The sequence below is a fragment of the Bemisia tabaci genome, chromosome 6 (assembly GCF_918797505.1).
Source record: "Bemisia tabaci chromosome 6, PGI_BMITA_v3".
Lineage (NCBI taxonomy): Eukaryota > Metazoa > Arthropoda > Insecta > Hemiptera > Aleyrodidae > Bemisia > Bemisia tabaci.
Genome location: NC_092798.1, coordinates 32,148,088 through 32,174,326, shown reverse-complemented (window position 1 = coordinate 32,174,326; position 26,239 = coordinate 32,148,088). Strand labels below are relative to the sequence as shown.

Below are 26,239 nucleotides of genomic sequence, written 5' to 3'. Positions count from 1 at the left end.
GAATATCCGGGAAAATGTGAGAATATTTTTCTTCCAATTTTTCAGAGAATTTCGTTCGTGATTAACTATCTGAAAATTTCGATGAAAAATATTCATAACCTTGCTTGAAAGTGAAAACTTTATCGGAAGAAATTCGGCAACTCTCAAATGTTCATACGGCGTTTTTCCTTAGCACGGCAGAATACCACACGTTATACGGGGATGAAAGTGATAAGGGTTATCCCCTAAAATTGTGCACTGCCCCCTTTTCTTGGATGATATCAACGTTTCCAATTAATTTCGGTAGTAACGCAACATTTGTTGGGCCACTACCGCAATTAATGGGAAATGTCCAAGTTGGGACTTAACCCCTACCTCTTTTTTTCCGTGTACTGCAACACAAAAAATCAGCCTTTGTTCATTCGGGATGGAGTCAAGCAAAATGTGCCTCAAGATGAAAATTTAAGTCGCTTAGCACAGCAAAAAAAAACCGGTTCGGGGTCCAAAATGTCGATTTTCTTATTTTAGGTTTTAAGTTTTTCCTAAGACTCTCAAAAACATCAGGTCAAAATTTTCAAGCCTTAATTTACGATATAAATGATGCAATGAGCTTTTATACTGAATTGTTCCGAAGGGTGGCATCAGCGTCCCAGCAAACTCTAGCAGTGTTCATTTCGAGTTTCCCATTTTCCATCCTCAAACTTTGAATTTTCACGTTGAAGGGTCAATTTTTTTGTTTTGTTTTTTTGTTTGTTTTTGGGTATTCTTTTTGCAACCCTCAAAGTTGTAGCATAGTTATTTTACTTTCATCTTGAAGCACATATTGACGATGAAACTCCCGAGCCACGTATCTCGTTTGTGGCGTTTCAAAATCTCTGCTCTCTCTCTCTCTATTTTTTTAAAACAGAACGACTCTACGTGCTGCATGAGATTTTCACGAAATATTCTTCATGTAGATAAGAAAAATCACTGAAGGTTTCATGAGTGGATGTTGAGTAATTATACATTTAAAGAATGGAGTATATAACAGGAAGTCTGCAACGTTGCAAACCGAGATACGTGGTTTCGGAGTTTCATCGTCGAGATTTTGCCTAACTTTTGATTGATCACATCGTCTGATCAATTTTATGTCAAAAGGAACTATGTCTCACGCAAATCCTATGCACATAGTTCCTTTTGACATAAATACGTCCATTTGATCAATTTTACGTTCTCCCGATTGATCACACAAGTGCAGCATACATCGCATAGCGCATCGTGCACAGAATTCAACACAGTGTAGAAACGTTTAACGAAGCCAGTCGCAATCCCTCTCTCATTGTTCTCAAAACGTACGCAGGAATGATGCGAAATATCTAATACCGCACATCTTCAACCCAATCGATTGGCATCAAGTTTTACTACATATGCAGTCAAGTGACTCAAAACCCAATAAATACGGGTAACCAAGGCCAGGAAACAACAAAAAATAAAGTCTGGGCGTTTTGGGGTCGGCTTCATCCCCCTCCTCGACCAGGAAACAAAAATATGTACAAAATTACACAAATCAAAATATCTAGACTGCATGCCGTGCTAAGGAGGAACGCCGTATAAACCTTCGAGAGTTGCCAAAATTCCCTTGATGAAACATTTATTTTCGACAATATACATGCATATTTTGCTTTGAAATTTTCACATATTTTAGATTAAATTGCGTACAAAATTGTCTGAAAATTTTGGAAAAGGTTATTCGCAATTTTCACAGTAAATTCGGTTTTTATCGGAGGAAACTTGGCAACGTCTAAAAGTTTATACGGCGTTCTTCCTTAGCACGGCAGTAGACCCCCAAAAAGTGATGACAAAAATGTATGTTTTGTTAATTTTTAGCCTTGGTCACCCTTTTTCTTATGTTCTTCAGTTAAATTATTCGGGCTATTTTAGTGTCCTTGTGTTTAGTCAAGTGTTGAATGATCTCTCAGATATTCTCTTAGTAAACATTATTTGTATGGGACAGTTTTTTCTTTCGATGCAGCCCCGTGTGAATACAGTATTTAAGTGTGAGACAGGAAGCTGTGATTTTATTTCTGGGCGTTTGAAAACCTAACCCGAAAATCCGAGATCGGAACCAGCGTAAAATCGAGCGAAGATCGACGGGAAATCGTGAGAGTCGGTGAAATTGAAGTTCGGAAGTTTCGGTTCGAAGTTCGGAAGTTGGACCATGATCGTCGAGGTTGTGCTTTGAGGGTGCGTGCGGTCGGGTGGTTTGCACGCCTATGAGGCGCCAACATGTACACGCTACAACGGCGGCCCAAGAAGCAGCTCGCAAATAACTACGGATCCCTGCCAAATTTGATGGTGGCCAAAATGAAGATCCTACGGCCGTTGAATACCTTCCGCGGGTTGAAGAAGGAGGTCTTGCAACGGCAGACCAACCTCAAATTGATGACGATGACTGTAAGTTGGACTATAATTCGCAACGAGGAACCAATTTTTCTAATGGCTCATTCGTTCTGCCGTGCTAAGGAAGAACACCGTATGAACATTCGAGAGTCGCCAAATTTCCCTTGATAAAACATGTATTTTTGACAGCATTCGTGCATATTTTTCCTTGAAATTCTCAAATATTTTAGATTAAATTGCGCACAAAATTGTCTGAAAATTTTGGAAAATAATTTTCGCAGTTTTCCCAGTAAATTCGGTTTTTATCTGAGGAAACTTGGCAACGTCTAAAGGCTCATACGGCGTTCTTTCCCAGAACGTCAGCGCAGGTGCACCTATCTCATGGGCGAGGCTGGAGCATATATCGATGCCAAAGTGCGGAACCACGTGTATCCATTGCGGTGTTTCAAAATTTCCGTTCTTGTTTTAGTTTAAGAAGAGGAGCAAGTCAACTTTCAAGCTTGAAATTTATACAGAATATTCTGCTCGTGGAGAAGAAAAATCGATGAGGTTTTCATGAAATTAAGTTGAGACTAGTTTTCCGAAGAAAAAATAAAGAATGATAGGAAGTCTGCAACTTCGCAAAAGGAGGTAGGTAGGTGGTTTTGCACGAGGCCATCGATATTTCTGGGGGTGGCTTGACCCCTACTGTATTAAGCAGAATTCTGTTTCCCCCAATACAAACGGGGATTTTAGTGGACGTTCTCCGAAAAATTTTGGAAAATTGGCTTTTCCTAGATCCATTTGAGGGCATTCTCAGGTAAAATCTTTGTTCAAAATTACCAATAAAGCTCCAAAATATCTCATACATGTTCTTTTTCCAATCTTATCATGCAATGAAGAAAGGAAATGAACCGGTTGTGAGGTTATTTTTTAGGGGGAGGAGAGGGGGAGGAGCAGATGATACTATTTCAATTTCTTTCATTAGTTTTGGTTCATGATCCATCGTCAAAATTCAGGATCAACGATGATTTTTCCGAAACTTTGGGGCGGTTATTTGTTTCCGCGACTCAAGGCTCTTTTGACTTTTGGGGGAAAAACTCTTCAAAGGAAAAGCCCCAATCTTGATCATAAAATAAGCCTCTCCACTGCCGTGCTTATGAGAAATGCCGTATGGACAATTGGACGGTGCCAAATTTTCAAAATGGAGTTTTGAATATTTCACATTTTTTTCAGGTTTTTTCGCTTAAACTGCGGATGAAATTCTCTGCAAAAGTAAATGAAAAATACTCGCAAATTTTACCGAAAGTTATTATTTATCAAAGAAAATTTGGCAACGTTTGAAGATTCCTCTGGTTCCTCCTTAACATGACAGTACAGTTTGTCCGTTTAACCCTGGACCATATCGATGCCTAAAGTGCGCAAACACGTATCTCCCAATTGCAGTGTTGTAGAATTTTAGCTCTTACTTTATTTTTTTCAAGAAAACAGTTAACTACCTACATAGCTTCAACGTAGAATACTCTGTTAACAGAGAAGAAAAATCAAGAAAGTTTTTAAGAAATTACGTCGACTAGCTTCTCTGAAAAATAAATGAAGGATGACAGGATGTCTCCAACGTCGCAGACGGAGATATACCCACGTGGTCTCACTCTGTGGTCATCAATATCCCTCGAGCCTAGAATAAGAAAGAAACATAAATTGGCCGTATTGATTATCGAAGTGCAAATTAATTAAAGTTAAAAGAACCATGAACCACGTTAATCCTATAGGCAAAGTTCCTTCTGCTAGGGCTCCTTTCTACGCATGGATACGTCCACATTCTTGACGAAAAAACCAAATAAATCTTCGTCCAACGAGATGCGTTCCCGCGCAGCGCGGGTAAAAGTGGCAGGGACCAATAAGATGCTAGCGCGGGAGAATGCCTACAGTTCGAATTGAGCGCGGGAATTTCAAATCTGCGGCACTGGGTCACATCGGCCGCTCGCCGCTCAGCCGAGAACTCTGTGGCGCACAGTGGATACAGTTAATCAGAGAGGTCGGCAGAGCCGAATTTACCTACATGCCGCCCATGGGCCGCCTGTATTTTTCCGCCCCCTTCTCATTTGTTTTGAAACATCAATAGATCGTATTCGACAGTGGTTCGATGTATCGTTTGGTTCAAAACAGTAAAACATAACCTCGAACAAAAATTTTAGGATTTAATTTAGAAAAGCTGAAAATGAGAAAATTCCTAACAATTTCACTTTTCATTGCCATTTGGTACTTGAGAGAATAAAAATTCGATCACATAAGACCCGTTACCTCAGATTTCTAAATTGACTTTTGAGGCTGTGGTTACATATTGAACCAATCGATATCAATATAATGTCACGTGTGTGATCTGTCGAATACGATCTCGTGCTGGTGGGGGAGGGGTGTATAAGACGCGTTTACTCGTGTTGGGCGCATTTTTTTGTAAAAGCCCTGTCAACACTAACAAAAGTTCAGTTCCGTAAACCCATCCCTGTTTGGACAAGGCCTTCCATTTATAAAAAAGAACGAAAAAATTATGAAAGAACAAACACAAATGTGCTTACAAATTTTAACTTCCACCGCTGCGCCGACCGCACTGTGTTTGCGTAATGCGTGAGGTATTCATACAGTCTTGTAGGCGCTATGCGTTTCACGCCAACCGCTGCTGACCACACTGTTTAGCGCACTGCGTGGAGTATCCATGTAGTCTTGTAGGCGCTATGCGTTTCAGGCCGACTGCTGCTGACCGCAGTGTGTTTGACGCAATGCGTGAAGTATTCGTGCAGTCTTATAGGCGCTTTGTGTTTCATGCCGACCGTCGCGCCGCTCCGCTCCAGGTCGAATTGCGTGTTTGGTTTTTCTCTTAACTCGACCAATTAAAGGTGTTGTCTCTTGTATCACCAAAAGACGACAAAATTAGAAATTACTATACTTTTACTCTCAGGAAATGAGAGATTTTGTCGCCTCTCGTTTGTAATTTATTTTCTGAATCCGATTGTTTTCTCTAAACGTTTAAAGTTTCCAAATTTTGTCCGACCTCTTCTATTGACTCAATCCACTGTGTGACGCCCTGAATATGAGTGTGCGCCACAACTACTGCGCCTCCTTTTAAGATGCTATTTATTTTAAATGTCATGTTGACCGGTCAGATATTTTGACTATTGAACCGATATTCTATTTATTTTCTAATTTTTAATATTTTTTCCATTTCCAGATCGAAGAATTGTATGTTGAAGTCTTGTACGAAATTATACACATAGTTGGTGCTGACTTGTCAACTGACATTCAGAAAGAATCTTTATTCGCTTTTGCTCAAGAAGTGTTCAAATTGGATGACGAAACTCATCATGTTTTACTGGAAACAGCCCAGCAAAAAGAGGTAGGTTGTGAAACTTTTCTTTTTGTATTCGAGAAATTTTAATCCAAAAGAGTGGATTGTTATTATCACCCAGCTTCCTGCATACAGGCTAGCAAACAAAAACACTTTTATGATTCTAAATTAATTTTCCTGGCAAAAATTGAAAAAGACAAGGAGCATGTGGAGAAAATTGTAGCAATGCTTTCAAATTTCTCACTCACAAGTGATACATTAGATTGCACAGTCTGATAAAAGTAACAAAACTTCGCAAAATTTTCATGGAAAAATCTCTCATCTCTAGTCGCACCATTCAAAAGTATTGTATATTTGAAAGAGACTGTCATAGTTTTATCAGAATGACAGCATTGCCCATTAAAGTACCTACTTATGATTTTAAACAATCAGAATGAGTTCATTATCGGTCTTGCGAGTACAAACGTTTCTTACAGGTTACCTTACTGAAATAAAATTCCTTGCAATGTCTTTACCGTAATTAAGTTTCTCTCTCACTCTCTTAAATTATTCATAGAAGACACTTACATAGGTGAATATTATTGTTTGTAAATATTTACTTTATAATTTATTTTATCTCCTCTGTTTTTAGGCCCCCAATATACTTTTGAATGTGGAGGTCATTGAAGCCAAAGAACTTTCATCAAAAGATGCAAATGGTAAGCTCTTAAGTTATAGATTAATACAGTAGATATCGGTTAGTACGACATATCGGCTAATACGACGGATTTCGTTTTCCCCGGCGAAACTCCATAAGTTAATACGACAACGGTTAATACGACATATCGGCTAATACGACGAAATCCCGTGACCCCTTGAATGTCGTATTAACCGATATCTACTGTATGTTAAAAGACCAGCAGGTACTAAAAAAAACAGGCCCGAAATTTTTAAGTATGTAGTGAAGTTTGCATAGTCTCTAGAGGTAGTATTTTCTCTTTAAAAAAAAAAAAAACTTGATGTCTCTTCTTTTTTTTTTTTTTTTGTTTTGCCCAAAATTGTAGAGTATTAAAGAAAATACAAGAAATTTAAATCTGCTGGGGGATTAGGTACACTCTTGCATCAAGAATATCGATGGTCAAAGTGCGAAACCATGCATATTTTTTTGCTAATATTAGAAAATTCCCGTCGCACTTTATTATTTCTCTGGAAAACTAATCAATGTAATTTCTTGAAAACTTCCTTGACTGTTCCTCTCTGTCAGCAGAATATTAACATTGCAGGTATGTCATGAACATCGCAATGAAGATTCCTTGTTTCCGACTTTGGCCATCAATACAGTTCCTAGAATATTTTTTGTTAAATCTGAGGATAAAAGTCTATTCGTTGTAATTCATAGCTCAACATCGGAGCAATAATTGCAAGAGCCATTCTATGACTGGCAGACCAAGAGTAATTGTGACTGAAATGATCATAGCCTAAGGTTTTTGAAGGCATTCAGGCCACCAGTATCTCTACTGGTCTTTGAGCGGCAGAAAACCCTTGATATGACGATATGAGTAGCGTATTCAGCCAGTATCTCTGTAGTCTAAAGTCACTCATGACTTTTTCTTGATTTTTTTAATTAATATCTAGTTTTAAAACGATATTGTAAAAACTTTAGCATGAATATTTTTCTTTATCTGTATGATAGGTTTGAGCGACCCATTCTGCACATTGTTCCTAAGCTCAGCTCCAACTCACCGTTACAACACCTCTGTCAAAGGGCAGACTCTAACACCTGTTTGGGAGGAGCATTTCTCTTTGTAAGTTCTTTTTTCAGATATTCTATAATGTTATTAACAAATATGAATTACCAGCAGGTTTCAATTAATCTGCTTAATGAACCTGTTAATTTTTTTCCCCAATTTTGATTGAGGCCTTTATGAACCTGTTAATTTTTTTGGCCGCTTTTGATCGAGGTTTTATTCAGGTATCTCTAATGAGGGATGAACAAGATACAAACAATAAAATAACTCTAAAAGTATTATGCGCTTTTTGAGCAGAAATTGACAAGACTTTCAATTTCTTTGAAAATGTCTCTCACTGTATAGCATAAAGAAAGAAAAAGTAGGCGGGAAGTTTGCAATAATTATTATACGTGTTAAATCTTTGAGTGGATTGCATCTTCATTATCAGGATGTGAATACATACTTTCTGTAAATTATTATCAATTTGTCTTTTCTGATTTATTATCTGCAATTTTAAAAATATTTTTTTCTTTTATTCAGGCCAGTTCAAAACCCGGCTGATGATATACTTTGTGTTGAAGTCTGGTAAGTGTCAATTTGCTTTCTTTGTCTTCCTCTCATGTAGAAAGGTTATGTTTGATCCCAGATGGATCCAATCCTCGTCAGCCGTATGCCGAAGACGGAAATTCTTAAAGTTTTATTTATTGGAAATGAGAGAAATAAATACCTGTAAAGTGGTATCATAAATTTTTTATTTTCATAATAGTGCTTTTTGTGTAGCAACCAATGCATTTTTTCTCTCTTTTTTTGCCCAAGAAGTCATATTTTCTGCTTGATGCATGAGAATTTGTCGTCACTAATTTTAAATACCATTGCAGGTTAATAATGCCTGTTAAATTGTATACTTTTAAAATTAAATGAATTAAAACTAATACTTTTGGTAATAAAATTAGTTGTAATTCTTTGTTTTCCCTTTTTTTCCCAGGGATTTTGATCCAGCAGAAACTGTTCGTGAAAAATTCACCAAAATCTCTGAAGTAAAAGGCGTTCGTGGCCTACGGAAGCTAATGAAAGAAATAGCGGTAACTGCGTCCACAGGGAAACATGATAATGAACTAATAGGTGCTACTCAGATGCCTTTAAAGGTGAGGAAATCATATTCAGTGATGACATTAATTAGCATTAAATCATGTCCTCTAGTGTTCATAGGTGCAAAGTAACAAATGGCTTGCTGAGGGCTTACCTGTTTACATTTGAAGGGGGAAAAAATACCATATTGAATAAAAATATATCCATATACAACGATATAAATAGTCAAAGGAATTCTTGTGACATTTCAGAAAAAATTTAGTCCTTGGCCATTCTATTGCAACTATAATCATATGGATAGGGTACCTCTTTGGAAGAGAATTTAATAAACTTCAATTTTTCCCCATAATTGAAATGTTTGAAGTTCTTTTAAAATCTAATGATTCCTGATGATCTGATGATTCAAATCTTTGCTCTAGTAGTTTAGTGTCCTAGAATTCAATTGGTGTGTAAATAAATTTTATCCTGTCCTAAAAGTCTCAATTTGATTTCAGCGTGTTCCAGCTGATGGTCAGACAGTGTGGTGTAGTCTAGAAAAAAAGTCAAAGGTGAAAAGGAAAGGAACGGTGAAACTGAAAATGGCGTTCGGGTCAGAGAAAAACACTCAAGTTGCTGCGCAGGAGCATAGGCACATATTAAGACTTTTGCTACTACACCATATCCAAACATCAAAGGTATGTGATGAATCTCTCTTGGCTATTACACTCGTTTTGATTTGTCAATGGCAAGAGTTTTGTATGCCTCATGAGAAACTATTCATAATCAACCAAATGGTGAAATTTCAGAAGTCAGGGTGTCTACTGTTCAGAAAAAGTGTGGATACACTTAAAAAAGCACGAATATCGGAAGGTTGGTACGGAAGTACGGGAAAGGTGTGTTATCACATGTTATTTTTCAATTTCAGGTGCCTATTTATAAATGGGAGGGAGAATTCTCATTACCAGCTGAAACAATCATTCGTCAACATGCGGCTCAAAGCAACCTAAACATGACGAATCAAAGCCTAGCCAGGTGGATTGAATTTACGTGGATTCATATTGATCATCCGCTATCATTCACTGTTTTTGCCGAACTTTCTTCATCTATATTGCAGCCACTGCTAAGTGGACTCCTTTCAGAGGAAGAGGTTTGTTTTTTACATAATGGATGCGTTCAGTGCATGTCCTTTTACATTAAGATACAACATTTCTGCAAAAATTGTTTGTCTTGACTACTAGATAAAATACGGTCGTATCTTGTTACAACGTTTTTAGGGGAATTAAAAGTAAAACGTTGTTTTCGGAAAAACATTTTAATGAGAATTGGTTTGCAGGGGCTTAAAAAAATGAACTTTGTCTTGAGAGAAACGTTATTTCAAAAAACATTATAATAAGATGCGGCCACAGTTTTGAAATATTTGCTAATTCAGAAATCAAAATACCTGCTTGCCAGAGCAGGTATTTGCTTCAAGTTACAAAGAGTATAAATTTGACGAAAATTTTTGTTTCATTAAAAATATATGCATCAAACAGTTGTGATCATTGACAGTTGCAACTCTGTCAGCAGCTTGATTAGTTATTGAAACTATGTTGGCGTGACCAGACTAGACTTACCCTTATCTCAAGCATACAGCATATCGTATTTTGATGTCTTATCGGACTGCTTTAAATTCTCAATAATCGGTTAGCCGATTAGGACCTGCTGCATATCGAGTGTCCAATTCTTCATTGAGGAAATCCTCCAAGCTACACGTAGGCTTCTCACCTAATTATACTCACTCTATATTCTTTCAAATCTTTGCAGATTAAATTTTTCTGGGACGCTGCGAAGAAACTCTTACCATCTTGCCTGAACAATATTAGACGGCTGAGAAAATCGTCTCCAGGGGATGAACACTCAACCAAACAACTCACAGCTATCCTAAGGTGCGTCACCCATGTAACATTAATTTTTATAAGGTTTTAGATGTTTCCATAAGCCATTAATACCCTATTTTTTATTCTGCCTTGTTAGTCTAACAATGAGACCGAAATTAGCGCCAAGATCTGTCATAGGAACTCGATTTGATTTCCTTTTAAAAGTAAAAAATCCAATTCTGCATTATTCTCCACCAATAAAGTCAAACAATGGACCACTAGACAAGGTACGAATTTAAGCAATCTGATACATGTTTCTTAATCAGAATTTCACGTAGAACATGATTCGCGCAACGAAAATTACTGAAACCAGCTCCTGATGAAGATATTAACCTTTTTATTTCACATTGGTTACGCGGATTTTGAACTGCCCGCTCACAAAAAACTCAAAGCTCTACGTGAGTCAAATCGCGCACCACAACAGTTTCAGCTAGCCTCTCAATCGATCACTGTTCATAACCCACCATGTGTTGTTCAAATTATAAGCAATTTCCTATAGCTGAGCCCAAGCGTAAAAATTTAGGTTGCCAGATTTTCATATTGCAAAGACTGTCATGATAATGTTCAGCGCGCAATGTGAATCACGTAGAGCATTGAGTTTTAATGAGCGGATGGTTTGAATTCACGCATCAAGAATCATTGAATATCTTCGTAAGGAGTTGATTTCGGTAATTTTTGTTGTGCACATCGTGTTTTACGTGAAATTTTGGTTAAAAAATATGTATCAGAATGCTTAAATTCGTACCTTGTCAAGTGGTCCATTGAAAAAAAATTACAGTCATGTAGGAAGAATCCAATTAAATCTAAGGTTTAAAAATTAGTCGCGAAGCGCGAATAGTCGGCTCAATATTTTTTTGTTTGAAGCTATGGTGAAGAATAGCTTATCAAGGCACTTGTCGTGTACACTTTGATAATAATTGCTCCTTATCCATAGTTGTAAATGGCAGATCAATCAATTCATGGCAAAGTATGATACGCCACTGCTAAAAATAATAGTTAAAAATAACATTTTCAAATTTTGTTTATCTTTGAACATTGTTCAGTTCTTGTGAAGAACTGTGTTTCCGCCGCTTATAAATCTTTTAATCTTTGCTGTACAGGAAAGCCTGCTTTTCTACAGTTAAATTCACAGCAACATTCTGATTCTAGTTTGTATTATTTTTTAATGAGTTTGATTTTTTTTACTCTCCATCCTGCTTATCTTCTTCAAGTATGAAGTTGATAAAAGAGTTGATTTCTTTATTTTTTGCAGTACTTTAAGTAATCTAGCCAGTCTAGAAGTGCCAAAAGACGTGGACTTACTGCCAAAATCAGTCTATGGCTGGCTCACGCCTGAAACACCCTCGAATGACATCAAGAGCGCCCTTAATGATGCTATTGTTCAAGGAGCTGTTGATTGGTGAGTCTTATTAAATGCTGAAATCAGACTGACGTTGAGAATTTTTTCACTATGATTTTATCCTTGCACGAATTTCTAGGAATATGCATATTATGTTCTTGTATTTGACAAAATGGAATCAAGGACATCATTGGTAAAAGGGCATATGAGACTTCCAGTGCTCCTGAGATTGTGCAAGGTAGTTATTTAATCACAAGTAATCCATCTAAAAGCTCTGCTGTGAAATTTTCCCTGAATCTGCTTAGAAGTTCTCCTCGTTTTCTGTGAAAGTAAGTCGACTGTGAATGAATTTCATTTGCTGCAAATGCTACAAAAAATAGCAGTATTGCAAGCCTCTTACGCCCTTTTGCCAAAGAAGTCCTCAATTCAAGATTTTTAGATTTTCGGCTACTCATAATGCAATGAAAAAGGCTGAATTATTAGCCGACTAAACAAATATTATATGCAAAAATTGCTACTCCGGCCATGCTTTAATAAAAAGTGATGTAGCAATGATTGCATATTATATTTGTTAAGTTGGCTAATAGCTCAGCCTTTTTTATCGTCCTCAATTCCTATGTCTACCGGAGGACACAATGGCTGCCATAGGGACAAACTCCTGAAGGGCACACTGTTCTTTCAGGAATTGCTCTGCATCAAAATAATGCCTTTGTCATATTTCAAAAACTTGAAATCAGCAGATTGATCAAAAGTTTGACCTTACGGATTTGTTAAAGCTGAAAAATTATCGAAATTGACTGTGCTTTTAGATCTTTAGAAGTGATTCGAGGAGGAAGTAAAAATTTGAGGAGTGAGGAAACGTACATGATGTAGAACTGTCCTAATTTGTTTACGTACAATTTTCTTTCCTGCAGGTTCCTTCACACAACAGAGGCGAATAAACCAGAGGATAGCACAGATGAGGCGAAGTTAAAAAATTTGATCAAAATAGTTCTCAGTTTGAAATCAGATTTACAACGTGCGATAGACCACCATGAAAAAATTTTTCAACAGTATGTAATTCATCTTTTTCCTTTACTTAGTTGATTTGAAGGAAAAAACAAGAATCATTTTAACATTTTATAAAACGCTAGTTTTGATGAAATGATCAGACAGAGTGTGTTATTGATTTGTACAATCAGCACCAGAGATGATCATTGAAACTTAAAATTTGGAAGACCGTACAATGCATTTTTACCATTGAAGTCTGAGATGGTTCATTTCAGGTGAATTTTCAAGCATCAGATATTTGTGTGAAATGTTCCGACTTAAAATTAATGAATTTTACATTCATTCAAATAAAATTCATCCTCGGTCCTTCATCCTCTCATTTTCAAAGCTAAAGCAATTTTTTTACTTTGCTTGTACATTGTAGGATAGAAGAATATTTTGACTGGAATAGTGTGCCATGTTTTCCTTGCTTTTATCTGATTTTTATTTGCTTGTAATTTGTGCTGACACTCAAGTTCTAACTTGTATTATAGCCTCTTAGTGAAAGATCAACTGTACAATGTACAATGTACAATGTACATTTACAATGTAATTTTACTTTAATTTTTCCCTTTTCCTCTGTTATTTTGCAGAACTATCTCAATACCTTATGCAAAAAGTATATTTGCCGAGTATGAAACCAAAGTGAGTATATTAATGTATTAATTTTTACATAAATGACTGTCTCGATACTATCAACATTTTTCAATCATGTGAGTAAGGGAGGAAAAATTTGTGAAAAGTTTGTGAAAAGAAAGTGAGTTCCGATGAAATTGGCAAACTGAGAACTTAGAAATCTAGCGATTAGTAATAATGGCTGAAGTCAAAATATGTGTATCTCAGGTTGTGATCATTTTATTTTTTAAAGGAAAACTTACCAACAGTCCTATTGAAATTTTCTGTGAATTTTCCTTACTTCCTCCAAAAAACGGCAAAAGATTTTGGGGAAACATTTTAATTGGTGTTCCTTGAAAAAAATAAAACAAAATCGGATATACTGCAATGTTCCAATGGAGAGATGCATTTTTCGCATTCAGCCAATGCGAGTTTGATAGTTTCATACCCATGTCAGTATAGTTAACGTGAGGGTCTTGGTTCTCGTTACTGTTTCTCATTGATATTTCTTTTACCTTTCTTGTAGATTACTGTATCATCAAACATTACTTTTTATTTTTAATTAATTAATTTGATACTATCTAAATCATGTAGTTAGATACAAGACAAATTCTTGGAGTAGTAATACTCTTGCAATATTTCTAAATAAAATTTGTTTTTTAAAATAAAATTCTATTACCTCCAATTTGCCTGTCACACAAACCATAGGTATTTACGTAGCATTCTAACGTTCTTACTGTGCTAAGCAAAAGTTACAGAACTCAACTCTAGATTTTTTGAGTCTTTTTCGGATTGAACGCTTCATTAAAAAGAAAACTTGAGCATACATATTGTTTATTCTACAAGATTTGTGCATATTTCTCATTGTACAGTATCTATCCTAAAAACCAAACAATAATTGGTGGGAATGTTTTCTGGTTCTAGGATAATACTTATATTCGACAAAAATACCTCGCTAAATCTGGAATGGAAAATTATGTCTCTTACTCAGCACCACAAACTTACTCCCCTAATCCAACAATTTTTTGTTGTAATGTTAAATGGTTTAAAACTCCAACACTATGAGACCGTTTTTTTCATTTTTTGTTTTAGATCTGTGATCTATGCCAACCTGTCATTCAAGAAGTCTGTCAAAAGTTGAAGCCTTTGACTTTCACGGCAGAAGATACCATTCCAGAAAATCAATACGAAAATGATCCTTTATCAATGGGAACAACCTTGTTTGAGCTGTATCTTGCTCTTCAACGTTTCACTGTGTAATATATTTAATTCATATTTTTTCATGTACATTTATCTTATTGTGAGATCAAAGGACCTTTACCCTTATTGGATTCAAAATTAAATTGTATTGACCAACCTGGCATATTGGGTGCTGACAAGGTTAAATAATCGTTGCTGCAGTTTTATTTTTGTCAAACAAAATCAGTTTTGTTGTGTAAAAATATTTTTGCATCCTTATTGGCAACCACTTGCTAATGAGGACCCAAAAGATACAAAGTATTTTAATTGATTCTCGGCGGCCTAAACGAATGAATCGACAGAAACACTCGTCTCTGTGTTTAAATAATAAATTACAGAAGTTGTATCTCATGAAGTTCAGAAGAACAGCTTGGTTTAAACTTTAAGCATTTATTTAAAATTGGTTTCAAGTTAAGCATTCTCTCCCAACTGTAGGTCAGTAATGTGCAAAGAACACATTCATTCAAACACATGAAAAAATATAATCTAGGAAATTCTCATCAAATATTTTTAAAAAACACAAATTTTTCATGAGTATATTTTTGTAAGAAATAATAACTTTTTTGTATAAGCCCAGTAACGACAGTGAGATTGAATTTTTTCAGAATCTCTGCTCCCATTTTATTTTTTTAATGAGACCAAATAAACATCATACCTCGAAATTTTCATAGAATATTCTTCACATAACGAAGGAAAATCACTCAAGTTTTCAAGATATGACGTTTAGTAGTTTTCAATTTTGAAAATAAAGTATGACAAGAAGTTTGCCACACTGCAAACGGAGACACACTTTTCTGCAGTTTTAACATTGATATGCTGACAGTCACTGTTGATGGAGTTGTGTGTAAGAGGAGTTTAAAGATTTCTCCTCGTTGATCACGATCAAAATAAGGTAGACTAATCCATAGGAATCTCAACACTTCACCATTTCACGCCAATATTTTCTCGGATAAAATTTGCTATTTTCTCCTACTTTCAGGCATGGAGAAACGTTCAGTCGAAATGGCGAAGATGATTATAGCATTTCAAAATTCCACACATGGTTTTATCGAGGAGTAGCTCAGTGGCTAGACATTGCTGTATACAAAGCAATGCATCGAATAGAGAAGGCTGTGGAAATTGATGAATTAGAACCTGTAGATGTCTGTGTTAAATACAGTTCGTCAGCTGTGGATACTTTAGCAATTTTTTATCAGGTATTTATCTCCTGTTTACGTAATATCTCAATTCAAAATTTCACTGTCGTTCCTCTTTGAGATATTTATTTGTTTGATATTAATTTGTTTTCATCAAATCCATCAGCCCCCTTAATCAACTCCTTATCTCGAAGTTTTATGCAAACACCAGAGACAAGAGACCCTCCACTGGCCTCCTAGCGACAGGTGGATGCTTTTACTTTCGGGGTTTCAACAATTCCCTATGGAGAATTATTAGCGAGCAACAGTCATCACCCTATTTTCGGCTGTTGACTTACCTACATGGTCGATGATGAGCTTCGGATGACGTCATGAGCCAAACAACTTTCCCAAACGTCGGCCATTTTCGGCTTGTTTGCAAAACGAAACTGCCAACACGTTGTTGAACATCAACCATGTAGGTAAGCCAACAGTAGAATGCTGAAGTCCCGAAAGTAAAAGCTTCCACCATGGCCAAGATACTAGTGGAGGGTCTCTTGTCTCTGGCAAACACACACAAAAAAAAAAAAAAAAAAAAAAAAAAAAAACCAGACACCAAGAATGTTCTAATTTGATGCTAAATAAATGTCATAGAGTTTCTGTGTTCTATGCTTTGTCCCTCAGGAATTAAACCTAATCTAGGGCCTCATATGCAACAAATTACATGAGGAAACTCAATTTTCTTTTTGTTAAATTGAATATTGTGTAATTTTTGGAGTATCTATGAGTTCCCATTCAATACCTAAGCTGGTGTCATCAAATTAAATGTGGCGCATGGAAATCTGTAAAACTTGGTTCAAAGGAAGAAACATACAGGCTCATAATAGGTTCTTATCACACAATTGTGAGAATTAGGCTTACAGTACTTACTCTCTCTTTATAATAAATTGACAATGGACCCAGCGATTTTTTGTTGTAGAGTTTTCGTTTTTGTTTCAAGAAATTTTTTTCATAACAGGTGATATTAAAAAAAGAGATTTTTGTATTTTGAAACATAGTTGAAAGCTTCCCAGATGTTAGAGCTTGCTGTTTTTTAATGCATTTCTATTTTTTCTACGTTCTAATTTCAGATCCAAATATTTTGGAAACAATTGGCGTGGCCTGATATTGAAGGATCATACACTTTTGTAGCAAAAATAATTGATGTAAGTTGCAAGCCAAATTTTTCTCCGTCACTCCGTCATGAAATCCTCAAAATCCTAGAGTGGAATAATTTTGTGCAACACATCAGAGAGTATCAGATCACATAGAAAAAACCATCCTTTCCACCTCTGAAATTTCTGTGTCTACTTTTCTATGATTTTTAAATCAAGAATGAAACTTGTAAATGAGCTGAGCTTAAGAATATCTTTGATTTTAAATTTAAAGAGTTGCAGAAATCTGCTGATATGAGAAAAATATTTTAAAATAGAAATACGCGATACAAAATCAATTCACTAAACTAAAAAAAAACCCCTTAGTACTCATTTACCATAGTTTCCGCTCAAAATTTTGTGACCTAAACTTCTATGATACCTACTTTCACTTTTGTATTAAAATTTTCTTGTGCTTTTTTGCACTGCTCAATAATTTTTCAGTTTACAATCGAAAAACAAATCCATTAATTTTTTTTCTTCTTTCTGTGAATATTTTCTTAAAAAGTAATTTCTCCAAAAGTGTTTGCATAAGCACTACGATAATATGGGTACACAAACAGGATGTACTCTCCTTCAGAAAACTGTAGTACTTAGAGAGTAATTGAGTGCCGTTAATTATTTTCGATGAGCAGCATGTTGTTCATCTCTCATTATATGCTGACGATTGAAAAATTTTGATTCTGAATTTGAAATAAATGAAATTTTGAAGTTTTTATGAAAATATTCCTTTTTAATCATGGCTTTCTCTGCTTCCAGGACATCTGTAGGTGCTCAGTGTTTTACGCGGACAAGATGAGTAAAAAAGTGGAAAATATCGGAGACGTGGATTCTGTGTATGAAAAAAAGTTTGAAGTAACTAATGAGGTATTTATTCTATGATGTCTAATTATTCCCATCTGAATCTATTACATTCACCATCTAGCCTGCGCAGAGTTCGCATTAATATATTGTAGCTCTCATTCTGAAATTTTAATTGTAATCAAAACCATCTAAAAAAATCTAAAGGTTTTGTTTATGTAAAATGATTTATTGATCTTGTGAGATAACATGTTGCCTGTCATGCAGTGAATTTGTCATTTTCTCATAAAAACAGAAATTTCTAATACTGGGACAATTACAAGTCTTACCATGTATTTTATCGGAAAATTCCTGCTAAAGTTACGAGTTTTTTAAAGAAAAACTCTGTAGTCTCTGAAATAATTGTAAGTCCATTATGAAAATGTAAAATTTACAAAAACTAATCGGCGAGACAGTTAGTGTAGTGATGGTGCACATAATCAGTACAAAGAGCTGTGTCTAGTCCGATTCTTTTGTATTGTTTTTAATTTTTACTTTAAAAAATTAAGATCAGACTATTTTAATGTTAATTATTTAACTTGAATTTTTATGCTTTTTGTATGTTTTAGTGGTGCTTGGCGATAAACAATATCGACTATGTTCAACAGTCAATTGCGCCGTTTGTAGATGAACTAGGTTTAAGTAACATTATTGGTTCATTAGCAGATTTTAAAAGTTCGGCAGCTGCTGAACATTGCAAAAATACCCTTACACTTGTGATAGATAATGCTGTTGATACTGTTAAGAACAAAATTATAGAGCTTCTGGAGACAGTCGCAAATAAGGTAAGCATAACCACTTTCAACCAATCTGCTTTCCTCAAATTCCATTATTTCAGAATTTTTTTAGGACGGTTTTTATGTCAGTGATTTTTGTATGATTCTTTGACCATTGTGATGCTTACTGTTGAAGACTTGAAGAATACAGAATCAAAGCAACCACTGAAAAACTCAGACACGTAAAAAAATTCAAATTTTGTGATTTAAGAAACTTACCATGCCTCTTTAGAGCCAAAAATCAACGGACCATTGTTATGGCTAATTATGTTGGTTTTTCATCACCTCTCTTTGCTATTTCTTTTTCTTATTTGAGTTCAAAACTGATTAAAATCACTTCAGAATCATAATTTTCCAATCGAATTTCCAAGGAAAAACTATGCCCCAAGTAGCATTTGTCAACAGAAAAATTGTGATTTATCGAAATAAAGTTGCTATTTTATCAGTGATACAATCGTTGGGATCACCGGGCTGTAAGCGGTTTTCCTAGACTTTATGGCAATTAAATTACACTTTCACCATCGAGAAGAAATGATGATTTTATTAATCACAATTTTATTTAATCAAGGTTAGTTAGTTATAATTTGGTGAGCCTGACAATATCATCGACGATAAAATTTAGCAGCAATTTTATAGCGATTGAATCACACTGCATCTCGATTTTTCGTTTGATTAAATCACAATAGATTATTCAATAATAATAATAAACTTTATCTTGCAAGTAATAGAACCATATTTTCATAAGCCATGTGTACTACAAAACTAATATTTAACACAGCTAACATCTATTTTTTAACAAAACAAAGAACAAACCAAAATCTAATGCAACATGTTTAAACCGGATCTTCTATAAACCAAACGATCGAATAATAAAGAGTGCTTAACAGTTTATTTTTGGTTTATTTTTATTGGCTCGTAAAGGATATTTTTAATTCTTGAATTTCAGATGACCCCAATCATGGGCAGATTTCTACTAGAAGGTGCGGAATTACTGCATCAAGAGAGTAATCAGGTGGATCGTCTCATGTCTTATTTGGACAATAACCTAACCACACTTCATACTCAACTCAACAACGATAACTTTGAAAGAATTCTCTCTATCATTTGGAACAATGTATCAAAACTGATGTCAGATATTGTCACTGATAATCTAGAGGTAAGTAAAAGTGAACCATTCACTAAGAAAAGAATGTAAACAACATAAAGAAGCCTCAGCAGTTAATAATTTCCTATATTTTTGCATTATTGCATCTATTTTTCAACTGAGTTTACAATGATTAGCGTAGATGCATGAAAATACTTTATTACAAAATGTTGATCAGTTTGACATAAAGTTTCACGTCAGTTTATCAAACTGATCAAAATTTTGTAATGAAGTATTTTCATGCATCTAGGCATGCATTGTAAAGTCAATTGCAGCAGTTACGCTCCTCTTCAAATAGACGTATTTCTGTCAAACGGACCTAGGTGCCATAGGGTGAGGAAGGTAGAAGGGGGCTTGGATTGGCGGCGGAACCGGGCATCGGGATCATTCCATCCTATGCTCTCAATGCTCTTTCATGGCGCTTAGTTCCGTTTGACAGAAATACGTCCAAATAAAGCAGTCAGTTACAATTGACGGCTGATACCTAGGGAACTCTTTCCTGAAGTATTTGATTACAATTATTCATCGTAATAGGGACCCATGTTCAAGAAAGGAGAATTTTGCAGGATGATTTTTGTCAATTTGGAATCTGGAATATCAGAATTTTAGTCTTTGATAGAAAATACCCTCCTGTATCCCGAATAATTATTTATGAGCAATTTAGATAAATTTTTTGCTATCAATGAGCATTTAGTTGCATTAAAATCCAAAGTTTTTAGCCCCAATCATGCTAGATTAAAACTTTGAGCAGCTTGCATTTAAAACCATGTTTTTTTAATTAAAACTTTCCCAATGATTTCAGTTTAGGGATACAATCTTAGGTGATTTTTGTCTAAAAATTTGCGTAAAACACTCCAATAAGCAGTGTTCAGCTCAAACAAACTAGATTCCAAACGAGAAGGTCCCTTTTTCTATGGACAGTAGTAATTTTCTTAAAAGCGTAACTGTGTTGCTAATCCCTTTTCCCCCTTGTGTACCCAAGGGTGAATTTTACATATTGTTTCTTATTCAAATACTTCTTCAGAAAGTTATATCTTACTCAAGTATAAACCAAATGAAAAAAATAACATAATACTTAATCTGAGAAAGGGCCTGATTGGTTTATCCTGGTTGGCTCATCAGGGTTGGTTTTTTTGGATGTGATCTTTCTTATTTTGCAGTAGCTTTTCTCTGGACTATATTACTTTTCTTTTTATGTTTTTTGGTTGATTAGGTTGTTCTTCAAACAAGGAACAACTGGAATCATACCCGATAAATTTTAAGCATGTTTCAAAGTAAATTTTTGTTCACTCGTACTTGACTGAAAATTAGAGTTCTAATTCTCATTTTATTTCATATTTTATAGAAATCAATTACCTACCCAGGTATCTTTAAAATCTAAAAAAATGTAAAATAACATAATAAGTAATCTGCTCCTACAAACATTTCTTTCAATTACGGAAGTGTTGATTTTTAATTCTTTAGTACTTAACGTATTATTTTAGTCCAAAGTGACATTTATTTCCTTGTTTCCAGAAACGAAGACCACCATCTTTCTTCTCAAGTCTTAATGAGACTCTAGACATTCTAGTAAAATTTTTCAAGCAAGGCGATTTCGAGTCGACGAGCAATCAAGAGATATTGGCCAACCTCCAAGAAATTCTGCGATTGTACGGCATGGAAACTCCACAGCTAATTCATGAATACTATCTGGAGAGACTGTCAGAGATCCAAAGGATAGAGGATGTGAACTGCGGCGAGCTAGCCATCAAAGCACAGTTTGTCGACACAACATTGAGACTGGAAATATTAAATGCCAGGAATTTACTTCCTATGGACTCAAATGGTAAGAACGAGTCTTTGGCACCTTTTTTTAAAATCATTCTCTGACGGGACGGTGCGAACTAAGCCTCCAGGAATTTGTACTGATTTTTTCAAACCCTAAATGGCGAAGAAATCTCATTTTGAAAATGCCTAAATTGGAACCTGCTTGAAGGGGCATTTTTGGTGGGCTCTAAGGATGTAGCCAGGCAGGGAAACGCCTGAATTGCTGATTGCTGATTGGCTGAACTTGTCTTCAAACATTACCTTGTTACAGTAACTCAGCTGTCGTTTTTTGATTGGTCGGATTTTGACTAGGATTTTCACCCCTTGTATTCTTTGAACTTTTCACGAACTTTTTGGCTTTTTCACAAAATTATGCGGAGGATAAACAATGCTACAACCCTGGAAAAATTCCTTGTCTTTGCCCCATTGGATCTTAAAAAAAGAGTATGTAAAAAATGATCAAATTGTGAAAAAATAAAAAAATGTATTATTTGGTTCTATGTTCGTAAGAGATCAATGTTTTTAAATCAATACTATGAATAAATTTAAATAATCTTTGTGTTTTAGGTCAATGTGATCCTTTCCTTAAGGTTTACTTCTCACCCGAGGACAAATTTAGAAATATCTCAAAACCCAAAACGAAAGTTCAGAAGAAAACCTTATTCCCTTTATTTGATGAATCATTCACTGTGTAAGTCAAATTTCCTGATCTTTTACTTGATTTTATTTGCTAACTTAATAACTTAACTTAATAACTTGGACGCAGTAACAAAATAGGTGTGTATATAAAATTTTTATTTGCAGTTTTTCACATTAAAAGTAAAACTACAAAAAATATAGCTCAAGATTTAAGGTCTGTACCAATTTTTCAAAAAGAATCGGTACCATATGATATTTATGTAAACAATTCAGGAAAAATATTTTCGAAAAGGTAAAGAAAAACATTACAAATTTTTGCAATAACAATACCTAGTCATCCTCTGAAAACGTAGTGTGTGATGAGAAACCTGCAACCTCACAACATGCAGTGCACCAACCAAAAATTTTTGGACAAATTCATCTGCTTCTGGTGTGTGGGATATTTTTTCTTTTTTCAGAGAGTGACGCTTTTTTCGAATATACAATTCAATTGGAGTGACACTTTTTTCAAACATCCAATTCTATTTTCTATTTTGTTATTCTATTGGATTTTAATTTTTTTTCAGCCATTTAAGTCATGAACAACGAAACTGTGACAAGGCTCTGCTGCTCTTTGTCGTTAAGGACCAAGACTACCTAGGAATGAAAAAAGACTTTGTTGCGGAAGCATTTATCCTATTCTCAGACATTCCAGTCTCCACTCCAGGAACGCATTTAGATGAATTGAATCAAATCCATCTTCCTCTTAGTCGTCCTTCTAACAATACTGGTAAGCACAAAAGGCAAATTTTCGAGAGTGGATTTGGTCGACTTTTTCAATTAGATTGGCAGGGTTGCAAACCAAAGGCGGAAAACGCTCTGATGTAGTCAAGAACTAAACTCAGCAGCTCGATCAATTTTGGCCAACGTTTTCATCCATCTGGTTTTTAACCCACCTTGGGAAGTGAGTCGAGAATTTTGGATGTGGTCGTTATTGCTGCCTAAATCGAGTCACTTTTTTCTCTAATGAAATTCAAAAACTATGCCAAACCTTATTAAATACGAATGCTAGGACTTGGTGACTTTTTGGGCTACTGCTCTCTTTTTTTTCTGTAGTATCTTGATTTATTTTGCGAGGAAAGCTCCATACTGTTGAGGGATGCCTGTCATTCTTGATATGTTGAAGCGCTTTCAATTTCGTATGGTACTGTGCAACACCTCTGTTGTGAAATAATTGCTGGAAGCGCCGTGGCACGCTGCGGCGCGGCGGGCGGGCGGCCAGCGAGAAACGCGCACTGGCGCCTACAAACCTAAGGGGATACTTCACGCATTGCGCAATGCGTGAAGTATCCCCTTAGGTTTGTAGGCGCCAGTGCGCGTCTCGCGCTGACAGCACGCCGGCGTCGCCCTTTGTTGTAACGGAGACTGGCAGTAGGTTCAAAACTTCGACCAATTCCACTATCGAAAATTCGCCTGTAACAACTTATTTTCTTCAACAAATGAGAACAAAAGTTAATGCGCTCTTGAGGACTGCATAAGAAATATGATCAACATTTTTTAAGCGTCCAGCTCACTGTCAAACTGGGGCTCTTAAACTGGCACTAATTCTTCAATTTCTCAGCCATTACTCCACGAAATTCCTGGAAAATTTCAAGATCTGATCTGTGATGTGTCCGGAACACATTGGTTACCTTACGACCTAAAGGCAACAGTCAACAACTGCACTGATGTGCCAGTTTGTGGGCTAGGCACTTTAAAAAGTACTCTCTTGCCATCTCTGTCATGGTCACGATGTTCCACAAGCTGGAACAAAACGTATCTGCAGATTATATGATACCTATGTGCAAGTGAGTTTAAAAGATTTTCATCATTTGTGACCATTCTGGTCTGGAATAAGGACATCAGTGTATGATGAGAGCAAATTTTTCAGAAGACCCCAAAGACTGTTGAAGTCTATATGAAGGGAAACCTTTTCTCAGTAGGTTTTTTTTTTCCAGTAAAACTACACTGTCACCCAGATGAAGGAATATTACTCCATTGCAAGGGAATGACATTATCTCAAATAATTCCTCTTTTTAGCAAGAATATGACTGCCACTAATTTTTGTTGATGATCAGAAGAAAAATCTGAGAAATGTACAGATTGAAATTCCCTTAGTAAATGTACGATTTGCAATTGGAATTTTGGCCTGATAGATGTGTTGTTACGTTTTTTTTATCTGAGAAGAGATGCTTTATGTAAAAGAGACCTGTCTAAAACTTCTGTAGTTTTTGATGCTGTTTTTCGGGACAATACAACTCATCAAGTTTCCCTTTAATTTGATCAAATAAGCCCTGAACATAATCCCTTTTGAATGTAGTTTCCATCTCTGCAAAACTTTTAAACACTTGTTTACATCAAATGTTTTAAAATTGAACTCTTCAATGATTCCATTTAATTTTGTATTTCCATTCTCTTTTCAGATTCTAAAGTTCTCCGCGCACTAGAGCACCGACAAGGAGAAAAATTGGTGAAAGATTTTTTGAAGACGCAGAAACAGAAAATGAATCCTCCTGTGATAAAATAAGTACCTACTTTAAATAGCTCAGCAAATGATGCAAAATAATTAAAAGCCCTTTTTGTTCTCCATACTTTGTTTTTAACTTTAAGTTTTGTACTTTTATTTTTTGTTTGGTTAATTTTAGAGGAGATGCGAACTCTATTCAATTTTAATTGTTAACTATTTCAATTTTTTCCCAATCAATAGGGTACTGCAATCATTTCAAAACCAAAATTAGCCCCCTGCCTTCCCTCCTGAAAAGGGGAAAAGGAAATTCTGTGTGGTTGAAAAAAAAAATTTAACTGTTTTAGCTAACAAGTTTTAAGAAATTCTTTAAAGATCTACAAATCACGATTTCTATTATTATTGAACCGAGGACTTACGTTCTGAAATGTTTTCTCCTTATAAAAAATACCCATGAATTAAATTATCTCTTTTCTTTTACCTGTGTGGAGATAAAACGTTCTTAAAATCCAGGTTGACCTGTATTTCCTCAATCAAGATAAAATGTTTAAAAATCTAAGTCTGAGAAGGATCAATTCACTCAAAAATGTTGTTCACTGGAAAAATATCTGCTCTTAGTAACTTGCCCTAAAGAATGCCCCAGAGGCACATTGTTGTAAATGTTCATGAGCAATTCATTATTTTTTTTAAGCGCTTGAATAAACCTCATGTTTTAGTCACAATAATACAAAAAAACTCATCCACTGGATTAGATGTAACATCGACAAAATTCATACGTATATTCCTTCTCAAAAAAAAAAAATTTGTCTAATTTTTCCTCTGCTCGTGATTTGTGTGAATGTGATTTTATGAAAAAAATATACTTAGAGTCTAGACGTAATATTTACTTTGATTTGTGAAATGAAAGCAATCTCATTGTAATTTTTCAATTTTAGTTGAAATTAATTAATTTCTTTATGTGATATTTCAGATATTCATCCAAGCTTTTCAACTTTTTTTATACTCTTTTGATTTGAAGCTTGTTCCATTTCTAAAATGTGGCATACTCGCAAAAAGCAACAATACCCAATGGTCTAATCACGAGAAAAATGTTTTCACTGAATGTACCTAATCATTTCATGATTGTTGATAATTTGTTATACTGATAATGGAACGAAATAAAGCATTTTCCTCTCCAGCCAAAGTTTTTTTGAAAAATCGAAGTGCCTTTTCATAACTATGCTATCTATAGACACTGCATGCCAGACTCTAATATTTTTTGGACTGAATTTTGGTTTTTTTTTCAGGAAAGGAGGGACGATGAATAAGTTCCATTATTTCATTCACTTATGACCCTAAATCTGAGTGATTTAAAAAAAAAAAGTACTGGGAAAGAATGCAAAGAGGGCACTTCTCCGTTACAGCATTTTAGAAGTGTCACTAACAAATTATTTTTCTTTTTATTTTGAAAGAAAACTGATAGAGCCTTAAAATTGAAATTCATACTAAAAATATCTTTCAATTATGAAGAATATTCAGTTAAACTGCTGTCTTTTTACACAAATTTTTCCCTGTTGAGAGTAAAAATTTAAAAAAATTAAATAGGTAAATAAAAAAAGGAAAGAAGAAAAATACATTCTAAAACACTGAACGAAGAGTAGACTTTG

At 35.2% G+C, this 26,239-nt stretch overlaps 1 protein-coding gene across 3 annotated transcripts in view; it reads left to right on the top strand.

Annotated features, from left to right (window-relative positions):
* The window catches only part of stac (C2 and C2B_Munc13-like domain-containing protein staccato), a 67,897-nt gene extending 42,127 nt beyond the window's left edge, over window positions 1-25,770 (top strand). For 2 of the 3 annotated variants that reach the window (XM_019061588.2, XM_019061596.2), the window contains exons 3-23: window positions 5,567-5,731; window positions 6,315-6,381; window positions 7,356-7,467; window positions 7,933-7,977; window positions 8,378-8,537; window positions 8,976-9,155; window positions 9,386-9,607; window positions 10,264-10,385; window positions 11,629-11,775; window positions 12,630-12,767; window positions 13,338-13,389; window positions 14,452-14,615; window positions 15,578-15,794; window positions 16,844-16,918; window positions 17,666-17,773; window positions 18,316-18,531; window positions 19,469-19,678; window positions 21,182-21,491; window positions 22,040-22,163; window positions 22,678-22,880; window positions 24,553-25,770. In XM_019061588.2, coding sequence (XP_018917133.2) covers window positions 5,567-5,731; window positions 6,315-6,381; window positions 7,356-7,467; window positions 7,933-7,977; window positions 8,378-8,537; window positions 8,976-9,155; window positions 9,386-9,607; window positions 10,264-10,385; window positions 11,629-11,775; window positions 12,630-12,767; window positions 13,338-13,389; window positions 14,452-14,615; window positions 15,578-15,794; window positions 16,844-16,918; window positions 17,666-17,773; window positions 18,316-18,531; window positions 19,469-19,678; window positions 21,182-21,491; window positions 22,040-22,163; window positions 22,678-22,880; window positions 24,553-24,656 — 3,141 coding nt within the window. In that variant the 3' untranslated portion in view covers window positions 24,657-25,770. Of the gene's footprint in view, window positions 1-1,938; window positions 2,413-5,566; window positions 5,732-6,314; window positions 6,382-7,355; window positions 7,468-7,932; window positions 7,978-8,377; window positions 8,538-8,975; window positions 9,156-9,385; window positions 9,608-10,263; window positions 10,386-11,628; window positions 11,776-12,629; window positions 12,768-13,337; window positions 13,390-14,451; window positions 14,616-15,577; window positions 15,795-16,843; window positions 16,919-17,665; window positions 17,774-18,315; window positions 18,532-19,468; window positions 19,679-21,181; window positions 21,492-22,039; window positions 22,164-22,677; window positions 22,881-24,552 lie in introns of those variants that run through there. The other variant, XM_019061605.2, reaches the window with a different exon arrangement.
* Window positions 25,771-26,239: the final 469 nt, after the last annotated feature.